The sequence below is a fragment of the Gekko japonicus genome, unplaced genomic scaffold, assembly GCF_001447785.1.
Source record: "Gekko japonicus isolate JY-2015 unplaced genomic scaffold, Gekko_japonicus_V1.1 scaffold2557, whole genome shotgun sequence".
NCBI lineage: Eukaryota > Metazoa > Chordata > Lepidosauria > Squamata > Gekkonidae > Gekko > Gekko japonicus.
Window position 1 is genome coordinate 134,266 of NW_015167132.1, and position 11,048 is coordinate 145,313.

Sequence of the window (11,048 nt, forward strand, 5' to 3'; positions counted from 1 at the left end):
ATCCACGGCTGGGGGTCAAGGCCTGGAGGCAGAGGACCCACATCTCCACCAGGGGGTCTGGCCAACCCTATGCCTTGTGTTGAGGAAAGAAAGGGAAGGCAGACGGGGAAGCCCTTCGGTTCACTCCAGGGACACAGGGGCTGGCCGTGATCTGGCCGTGATTCAGCCGTGGTGGCGGAGAGCAACCTGCAAGCTCAGAAGTTGTCTGGTAATTTAAAAGGTTATGGCTATATTTTGAATATTAATAGTTATGTCTTCCCTTATAATAAGCGTGTGTTTGGTGGAGCGGCCCACAAAGCATAACAGTATTCACATGGCTCATTTGGTTGATGGCAGTTGTGCACGTGGCTCTCCACAAATCACAGCCGAGAGAGTAGTTTAAGCTGTGATTTGCACATTATGTTACTCTCGCGTTCACGGGCTCTGTGCTTGTGTTTCTGCAGTGAGGAGGTCAAGTCTGAAGAGAACATGTAGCCATGAACACCCAGGGGGCCCTGGCTGGGCCTAGTCACCAGAAACCGGTCAACTGCACGTTTCAGTGACGCACCCCTTCCCTCCACCCGTGACCCTTTTGCTGCAGAGTAACGCAAACAATTCGGTGCAAAGTGTGATAGTACACCTAGGGCTGCTTCACAACTTTTACATTTTATTAGGTGTACACCTCAGCCGTCATTCTTTGAAGTGTGACAAATGGGTTGACAACACACGCAAGTGAGATAGGCTAGGATGAGAGTATGTGACTGGCCCAGGATCACTCAGCAAGCTTCCCTGGCAGAATGGGGATTCGAACCTGGGTCTCCCAGACTGTAGTCCTGCACTCCAACCACTATTCCACCCCGGCTTAAGAGACAAGCCTTGCTTGTTGAACCTTCTCTAACACAGGCAGTTTCCCCAAAGGCTTCTTTCCAGTTTTCCCCCCCAGTTCATTCCTCCCCTAGTTTGGCCCTAAGGATAGCAGTTTCATACTTCATAACTGTGTATATTCCACAGTGCTGCTGTCTAATTTCTGGCACAATCCGGTAGCCAGAAGCTTCTTTAGATCCTCACCATCGTTGTCGATCAGGAAGGGGACGTTGGGAGTCAGGATCTCGTAGTAGCAGATCTGGCTGTACTGAGGGGAGCAGTCGCCATCAATGGCTTCCACGCGCAGGATTCGATCATAGAGCTTCCCTTCGGTGACCGCCACGCGGTAAAGCTTCTCCACAAAGACCGGAGCGAACTCGTTGACGTCGTTCACTCGTACGTGGACCGTAGCCCTGGCAAAGGGGAAAAGAGCCGTCGACAGGTGAGCCGGGGAGACGAGAAGCGCTAGGCCATGAGCCGGCCTGGAGGGCTGCATATCCTGGTCCCCAAGCTCAAGAATGTAAGGTCTGTCTGAGGTTCCTCAGAGGTGATAAGAGTGTCCTCTGAGCCTGTGTACAGGCATTCAATATTAATATGCTCCACTAGTTAACTCTTTAAAAAAGTCTAGCGTTGAGTTGTGGTAACCTCTGTGAAGCCCTGACTTGAGTCAAGCACCAACACACAATGGAAAATCCCAAGTAATACAGGCCACGCTTCAGGATGGGCTCGTACTTCATATTTCCCCCACCCCCCCCCACCCCCCAAAAATGGGGAAAAGAAGACCTTCTGAGCCTGTCAATACCAACAGTATCTTCTTCGGCGATGCCCGCCAAGGCAAAACAGCCTGAGCATCTGTCCAAATGCCCCAGAACCCTGCCAGAGCTGGTGTAGAGCAGTGCTTAAAAGAATTAGGTTTGACCATTCACATCTCACTTGACCATCCCCAAAGACTAGTTGTGGACAAGCTGCTGTCTCTCAGCCCTCCATATCATACTGGCCGTATGACAGGACTCTGGTGTGGATTAGTAAAGGCAGAGCTACACACCTTAAAGGAACTACACCAGTTTCCCAACCCCAAGTTCTCCTTCTGTGGAACAAAGGGGGAACTGCAAAGCACTGATTCTCCCCTTGAAATAGTCCCCCAAGACTGTTTTCAACTTTCTTTCTCAGCCAGGTTCTGCTCCCCCACAAAAAAAACCCGGGAGGAGGCCTTTGCAGTGGAAGAATCAATGGCTACATAAGGGGGTTAAGTCCCCACTGATTCTCTCCTGCGAGTGCCCCATTCTCACATTTGTAGGTTTGGTGAGCAGTTTTATCTTAACACATTCGAAACATCTGGAGGATTTAAGAAAAATGCTATTATTACTATTATCTCACTTGTAGGCCACACTGGGCAGGTCTCTGGAGAGGCTGCATACAATTTTTTTTTTCTCAATAAAGAAATTATCATCGTTAATAATAATAATAAAGAAGAACTGTATCTACCAAATAACAAAAGATTAGCACCTCTAAGCAGTAGCTATGTTAACACCACATATAGGAAAAGAAAACGATATGTTTTTAAAAACGTCAAACTGTGATCCAATGCGCAGGACTACCCATTTCCTGATGTGGGGCTCAGTTCATGCCCCTGGTAGTGCCCTGAAGGGTTAGGATTCGAAATCTTAAGGGGAAAACACCCAACAGCCTACGACACCTCAGTCTTACTTGTGGGACTTTTTGGTGTTAGCGCCGTCTGGTCCTTCGCCACAGTCGTAGGCCTGGATGGTGAACGTGTGCTCCTTATGGGCCTCGCAGTCCACTGGCTCTTTGGCCCGGATCAATCCTTCGCCCGTGGCTTTGTCCAAGATCACTGCTTCAAAGGGCACCCCAGCCCCGTGGATCCGGAATCCGCAGATCTCCCCTGGTACCCCAGAAAAAAGCAGAAGGGGGAGGGGGAGAGGAATGTGAAGACAAGATCTGTGTAGGAAAACAGCACTTCCGTTTTCATGTTGGCTGGCCGTCCTCCACTCCACCCTCCTAATACCAGAGGTAGCCCCTACCACAAGCCAAAGCTAAGTAGGTGCCATCAGGGCGGAAAATTCTCAGCATCGTGAAGGTCGGCAGAATGGGAGATTGACACATTTAATCCAAGCGCGGAATTGATTGGGAAGATCTCCCGCACGAGCCCCACTGAAATGCATGAGAAAGCTTTTGCATAGTTCCTGTTAATCTGAATAAGGCTTGTCCAGGAGGAACTTGCTAAATTGGGCTCCCTATGGAAGGGTAAGACTCTCTTTGAATTTTTCACCTCAGTATCCATGACCTCCTGCCAACTTAGCAGTTCGAAAGCAAGAAATTGCAAGTAGATAAATAGATACCACTTCAGTGGGAAGGTAACAGCGTTCCGTGCGCCTTGGTGTTTAGTCATGCCGGCCACATGACCACGGAAACGTCTTCGGACAGCGCTGGCTCTTCGGCTTTGAAGCGGAGATGAGTCGGATTCGACTGGCTTTCGAGCAAGGGAACCTTTACCTTTACTATCCATGACCAGGACACATACCAGGTCTCCTGTTACAGTGGGAGACTCCCCCACACACACACCCCCTCTGCCTCCAGCTGCTTGACAGGGAAGTGGGGGGGGCTACATGGAAAAAACTGGACTTGTGCCAACGGCAGAACTTCATTTCTACCAAATAACCGGAAGTGACGTCATCGTTTTGGTGTGACACTTTACGATTCGCCCAAATCTCTATGGTAAAACCACAGCATTTTGAGGAAATCCTATAGGGTCACACCAACACAGTGACATCACTTCCATTTAGGGGAGGGCTAGGCCTCTCAGCAATTCCCCCTGTTCCCGTTGGGGCTTCAAAGGCTGATGGCAGAAAATGGGGGGGGCCACCAGTGTTGTGCTGGAGCAGGATGTCATTTACCAGCGAAAAAACGGGAAGGGTATTACGAGGTCAAAAGCCCCGGACATCAAGACGTCACTTCCACTTTTTCATCACAACGGACATTGTGCATCAGCACAATGCCAGCACACCTGTCCTACCTCCCCAAACCCTCCCAGGGATGCCAGGTGGGTTTTCTGGAAGTGACATTGTGCCATCGCTGACAACCATCCCACCCATGTCTCTGCCACAAACACAGGCCAGGCCTATCAATCCTAACTTCCAGTTCCGAGCCAGAAGTGGCCTTGCACTGTCTGCTGAATGTCGATCCCTCATCCCTGCCTCCTTCCTTGGCCGACCTGGCCTCTCATGAACGCCCCCTGGTTTTCTGCCTCAAACAAAATGGCTGCTGCGTGAAGGCCAACTGAAACGGCATCCATGGGGTGGCTGCTCCATATATCGCCACGTGGATCAGCCACTGTAACAGGACTCCCCTCAGCATCATTTATAAACATAACATCATTTATAACGTCAACATCATTTATAAAACAATCCTGTTAGCACTTCACGGTGACATTTAGCAAAGCCCAGGATTCATTCACCCTTCCCAAGGAGATTTCCTTGTCCGTGTCTTCAGACACCTTCTCGCAACTGCTTCCCACTTTAGGGAGTCAGCCTTCACCACCACACCAGTCCCAGAAGAAGAAGAGATTGGATTTATACCCCGCCCTTCACTACCCAAAGGTGTCTTAGAGCGGCTTACAAACTCCTTTCCCTTCCCCTCCCCACAACAGACACCCTGTGAGGTAGGTGGGGCTGAGAGAGCTCTGACAGAGACAGCTCTTTTTTCAAGGACAGCTCTTATCAGAACTATGGCTTGCCCAAGGCCATCCAGCCAGGTGCAAGTGGAGGAGTATGGAATCAAACCCGGTTCTCCCAGATTAGAGTCCGCGCACTTAACCACCACACCAGTCCCAGAGACAGCAGGAGGCATAACTGCCTCACTGGAGGCCTTCTCTCATAGCCAAGGTGTGAACAGGTAACCACCAGGGCAGAGGGGGAGGCACGTCCCTCATTGGAGGACTACTTCAGTCCTCAGTGACCCGGATCAGTGCTGGAGCTACCACAACCTGTGATCAGAACCAGACCCTGCAGGTTACCCTAGGGTCAAATGGCGCATTTCACTGGACAGCCATTTTTGGATCAGGAAAACGGTACGGGGGGTAGTGCCAAATCCCCCTTGCCCAATGCTCAGCGCCAGTCTGAATTAGCCACAGTTGAAGGGTGAAAACCACGTTGACAGATCCTGTCACAGATCTCCAACGTAACTTGTTGAGGGTGGGCTCTACGCAGGGCTTTTTTTGAAGAAAAAGTCCAGCAGGAACTCATTAGCATAATAGGCCACACCCAGCAGCAGAAAACCATTATCATATTAGGCCACACCTCTGACTGCACCGCTCATTAGCATATTAGGCCGCATTCCCATGTTACCAGAAGTGTGCTCATCCAGCCACACCCACCTTTTGCTTCTTATTCTGTTGACCTTGTTTGTTGTCAAAACCCAGGGCTTTTTTTTTTGTAGCAGGAACTCCTTTGCATGTTAGGCCACACACCCCTATTATAGCCAATCCTAATGAGTTCCTGCTGTTGGGTGTGGCCTGTTATGCTAATGAGTCCCTGCTAGGTGTGGCCAACTTGGGAGCCAGCCGGAACTCTGTTCCTGTGCGTTCCTGCCCAAAAATAGCCCTGGCTCTATGGCTTTATACCTTGCTGAGGTCCCACCTCTCCCCAAACCCTGCCTTCCCCAGGCTGTGTTCCAGAATCTCCAGGGATTTCCCAACCTGGAGTCGGCAGCCACTGCATGCTCTGTTACGGGCGTCCACATCCTACGATTCTAGAGCCCAGTGTGGCCCAGTACAGAACCAAGTATGGCTTTTTAAAAAAAGATCTCGAAGTTAAGGTTCACTGGAGAGATGTTGTACTGAAGCCATGAGACTAAAGGGCTTCAGGGCTTCTTAGGGAAGATTTACAGAAAACGAAGTGAGAGAGGGGAACTATTACTAGTAATCCAAGTGTGAACCAGTCACAGATTTATGCCAGGGCACTAAAGCCGTCACACGGGGTGCATATTTATTACTTACAGTGAGACCCTGTGTGTGTGTGTGTGTGTGTGTGTGTGCACGCGCACGCCACTTCCTAATAAAAGGCTTGCAACAACCAGTGTAGAAACTTTATGGGTTAAATTCGCATGTCAATTATCAGTAATGTTGCGCTGTGATACAATATAAACAGTCAATTTAACGGTATATTTAAAAGGTAAAGGTAAAGGTTCCCTTGCTCGAAAGCCAGTCGAATCCGACTCTAGGGTTGCGGTGCTCATCTCCGTTTCCAAGCCGAAGAGCCAGCGCTGTCCAAAGACGTTTCCGTGGTCATGTGGCCGGCATGACTAAACACCAAGGCGCACGGAACGCTGTTCCCTTCCCACCGAAGTGGTACCTATTTATCTACTTGCAATTTCTTGCTTTCGAACTGCTAGGTTGGCAGGAGCTGGAACTAGAGACGGGAGCTCACTCCGTCATGCGGCACCCGGGTCTCAAACTGCTGAACTACTGACCTTCCACGGCCTGCAGTTCAGCGTCTTAACCACTTGAGCCACCGCAGCTCCTCATGGTATATTTACCCAATTGTAATTTAAAAGCAATCTTTATTCTATGCTCCATCTTCTCTATTTTTAATGCCAATAAAGAATTGATTGATTGATTGATTATCAGTAATGACGAACTGTCCATTTTCAGTTCTGCTAGTTCTTACGCTGCAGGTCTTACGCTGGCTCTTTGTTGATCTCCAACTCTGATCTCTGACGCTATTTAGTTCTTTAATTGTGATGTACCAGGCTGCTGCCCCATGGGCACTTTTCCCCACATGGGCAGCAGCAAGTTTTGGCAGAGGGAGTTATAGGGCTGCCAGCTCTCTGTTGAGAAATACATGGAGATTTTGGGGGTGGAGACTGGGGAGGGAACCTTAGCAGGATCTAATGCCACCAAATCCGTCCTCAAAATCAAATCTTGGTCATCTGGAGATTAACTGTAATGGCAAAAGATCTCCGTGTGCCACCTGGAGGTTGGCAACTGTGGGAGTTAAACAAGATCCAGGATAGCAATGATCAGACCTCCCAACTGCTTTGCGTTTACTTAAAAGAAGCCATGATTTGGGACTTTTGGCAGGAGTTGGGGGGGTTTGCCTTCCCTTGTGCTATTTCCTCAATAGAAAATCATCCCATCTCCATGGGGGGAGACGGGAACCCCCTCATCCCCCTGCGCCGTGGTCCCCAGCAGGATCGGGCCCCCATGGCGTTTTCAAGAGTTAGAAAACGAGCTCTAAAAGGGCACTGCTTCCCCACGGCAGACTCAGGAAAACGTATCAGCATTTATTTATCTATTGATTTACTCCGTTTATTGCCCACCTTTCTTGTTGTGTCGCAAGGCAGATTACAGAGTTATAAAAAGAGTGCCATAAAGGCCATACGTACAATGAGCGATGCAATAAAACTGCACTGCGCAATTAAAGAATACTTAAATAAAGGGACACAGTATAATACGTCTCACAAACTGGATTTCACAACTGGAGAACAATGATCCAATAAAGTGGATTGTACAATTAGAGAACAGCGAAATAAAATATGGTATAATATCTCCAATAAACAATACAGTATAAAGGGGGGGAAAGAAGGGGAAATGGCCAAAAGAATTAACAGGCAAATAAAATCAGAACCCTATTACCCCTTTCTTCAGAACTGCTTCTCCACATCACCAATCCTTATATAAAAATCCCCTCCTGAACATACTGGTACCTCTAATGCCCTGTTGTTGGACCTCCAAGGGAACTGGTTGGCCACTGTGTGAGACAGGATGCTGGACTAGATGGACCACCAGTCTGATCCAGCAGGGCTCCTCTTCTGATCTTATCTCTCCTCCAGTTTGGGAGGGGCTGTGGCTCAGGGATAGGGTTATCTGCTTGGGAAGCAGAAGGTCCCAGGTTCAATCCCCAGCACCTCCAGTTAAGGATCACTTAGCAGGGGATGTGAAAAGATCTCTGCCTGAAACCCCGAGGAGGCACTACATGAGCTCATACAAGCTTCTAAATCCTCCTTGGACAGCAGGGAGAGGTGGAAATCTGGATTCAGATTTGAGCACTCAGTTTAGATAAAACCTTGCCCGTTGATGTAAGTTGCAGAAAAATAATCAGATTTCCTTGTATTTGGTCCTTTGTCTAGATAATTAACCTGGAAGCAGGATCTGAATTCTCTTGGCCTTTATTGGTAGCAAATGGATTGCTCTGATTTAGTTTTTGCCATGGAACATGGAACACAGATCCCGGTTACAAGCTAGCTTGCAGAAGGGTATGATTTAGGTCAGCATGCAAACTTCTCTGTACAGAGAGATCAGAGAAGTCAGATCTCAAGGCAAAGTCTGCATGGGGCTGCAGAATTTCCCAAGGTTCAAACCGTAAAGTTTAGAAGCAGAGCTCAAACTCGGGGCTGGTGCATGTGAGAGCGAAGCCCAGAGGTTAATTTTTTTAAAAGAGATTGCAAGTTTAGGTCAGCATGCAAACTTCTCTGTACCGAGAGATCAGAGATCTCAAGGCAAAGTCTGCACGGGGCTGCAGAATTTCCCAAGGTTCACACCCTAAAGTTTAGAGGCAGAGCTCAAACTCGGGGCTGGTGCATGTGAGAGCAAAGCCCTGAGGTTAATTTTTTTTAAAAGAGATTGCAAGCCTCTCCTTCTTGAAAGCCAGTTTGGTGTAGTGGTTAAGAGCAGCAGACTCTAATCTGGAGAACCAGGTTTGATTCCCCACTTCTCCACATGCAACCAGCTGGGTGACCTTGAGTCAGTCAAAGTTCTCTCAGAGCTCTCTCAGCCCCACCTACCTCACAAGGTGTCTGTTGTGGGGAGGGGAAGGGAAGGAGATTGTAAGCTGCTCTGAGACTCCTTCGGGTAGTGAAGGGAGGGGTATAAAACTAATCTCTACTTCTTCTTCTTCCAGCGCAGAACTACTACCCTCTTCCCCATGTGCCTTTAAAACAGATTATGCTTGTAGCAGTGTTCCCCTCAGTCACTCTCAACATCCCCCTCCAACAAACTACGGTAGCCAGCTCTGGTTTGGGAACTACCTGGAGATTTTGGGGGTGGAGCCTGGGGAGGGCGGGACCTCACCAGGATACGGTACAATCCACCCTCCAAAGTAGCCAATTTCTCCAGGGGAACTGATCTCTGTAGTCTGAAGATCAGTTGTAATAGTGGGAGGCCTCCAGGCCCCACTTGGAGTTTGGCGGCCCTACCACAAATAGTAGAGGAACGCTCTATAAGAAAAAGGTGATTTAAACTAGAGTGGGGAAAGAAAGACGGGAATGGTATCTGAGGGAGATTGCTTGCCCTCCGGCATTTGCCACAAGGCTAAAACACTGGAATACTGGAACGCCAGATCAAATCCTGGGCCCAAACAAATCCTACACCACAAGTATAAGGGGGCCTGTGGCCCTTCCGACACATTCCAGGCCCCTTCCAGGAATCTCCAGGTTTTGTTAAAAGGGCCCGATCTAGTGCTTGGCTGATTCCTTTCCTCTCCATCTCGTGGACGCTGTTCTACACATGGGATCCCCCCTCTGTCAAACACCCTCCCCCCCACACACAGGGCCGGCTCGAGGTGTTTCTGCGCCCTAGGCGAGGCTGCCCTGTGGCACAGACGCCAACCTCCCGGTGGGGTCTGAAAACCTCTGGAGCCAGCCACCCTTTTGCTGCCGCCATCACCGCCTCTTCCCCCCGCCGCCACCAAAGGGGGGGAGGAGGGGGGAGGCACAGCTTGGCGCCCCATCCAGGGTCTGGCGCTCTAGGCGAATGCCTAGTTCGCCTAGTGGGTGAGCCGGCCCTGCCCACACATACCCAGAGCTATGCATGAGAGACCTGAGCATGGGCACTGCTTTGTACAGACTATGGGCTGGATTATGCACTAGGTGCCCATGCCAGCCAAGATGGGGCTCTTCCCCTCCCCCCCATTCCTAAATTTACTAATCTGCATCAGGTAATCTGCAGTTACAATTAACTGACCTTGCCTCCTTCACCCCATAACTATTTGCACGGACACCCTTGAGATCATGCTGCCAATCTCTGGCCCGTTCACTCGTACACAAAATGAAATACTGGCAGTATTTCTACCCAGCCACTAACAAGTCAATCCCGCCTCCTGCTTCCAGTGTCCTCAGTAATGAGAGCAGAAGGATTACGATGACTGACAAGCATGGAGATTCTTTTGTGTGCTTGCTTTTAAATAGTGTTATTAAAATTGAATTTTATTTCACTAGACTTAACGGCGTGCATTAACTGTGCGATCTTAAGCACGTACACTTAGAATTAAGACCCGTTGAGTTGGGTGGGGGTAGTGCTCCCTTAATGAGCATGCTTACAATTGCAGCCCAAATAATTTTGAATTAAAGGCTATTGGGATTTAGGATCTGACCATTTCCCATTGAGTCATTGTATTTTCCTTGCAGTTGACCATCCTTGCCTGAATAATTTCCACCTACAGAAATAGGCTGGGGGGGGGGGTAGGCAGAGGCAGCACTGGGGTTGCCAACTCCGGGCTGACTGAAATTTCTGGACCTTTTGGGGGTGGAAGAAGAGAAAAAGAGATTGGATTTATACCCCGCCCTTCACCTGAAGGAGTCTCAAAGCAGTTTACAATCTCCTTTCCCTTCCCCTCCCCACAACAGACACCCTGTGAGGGAGGTGGGGCTGAGAGAGATCTTTTGAGAACTGCCCTTGAGAGAACAGCTCTGAGAGAACTTGCCAACTCCGGGCTGAGAAATTTCTGGACCTTTTATGGGTGGAAGAAGAGAAGAAGAGATTGATTTAGACCCTGCCGTTCACTTGACGTCTCAGAGCAGCTTACAATCTCCTTCACCTTCCCCTCCCCACAACAGACACCCTGTGAGGTAGGTGGGGCTGAGAGAGTTCTGAAAGAACAGCTCTTGAGAGAACTTGGGACTGACCCAAGATCACGCCAGCCAGCTGCATGTGGAGGAGCGGGGAATCAAACCTGGCTCTCCCAGATTAGAGTCCGCGCTCCAAACCACTACACCAAACTGAGGGAGGTGGGGCTTGGGGAGGGACCTCAGTCAAGTATAATGCCATACTGACCACCCTCCAAAGAAGCCATTTTCTCTCCGGGGGAAGTGATCTCTGTGGTCTGTGGAGATCAGTCGTAATTCTAGATCTCCAGGCCCCACTCGGGAGGCTGGCAGCCTTAGGTGGCACTGAACCCCGTTCCCTCCCCCCA

At 49.5% G+C, this 11,048-nt stretch overlaps 1 protein-coding gene across 1 annotated transcript in view; it reads right to left on the reverse strand.

The window, feature by feature from the left end:
* Window positions 1-11,048, reverse strand: part of CLSTN3 (calsyntenin 3) — a 44,558-nt gene that overhangs the window by 31,013 nt on the left and 2,497 nt on the right. Inside the window, exons 4-5 of the mRNA XM_015413045.1 lie at window positions 2,551-2,749; window positions 1,048-1,256 (exon numbers count right to left, since the gene is read on the reverse strand). Of these exons, the coding sequence (XP_015268531.1) occupies window positions 1,048-1,256; window positions 2,551-2,749 (408 nt within the window). The remainder of the gene's footprint in view (window positions 1-1,047; window positions 1,257-2,550; window positions 2,750-11,048) is intronic.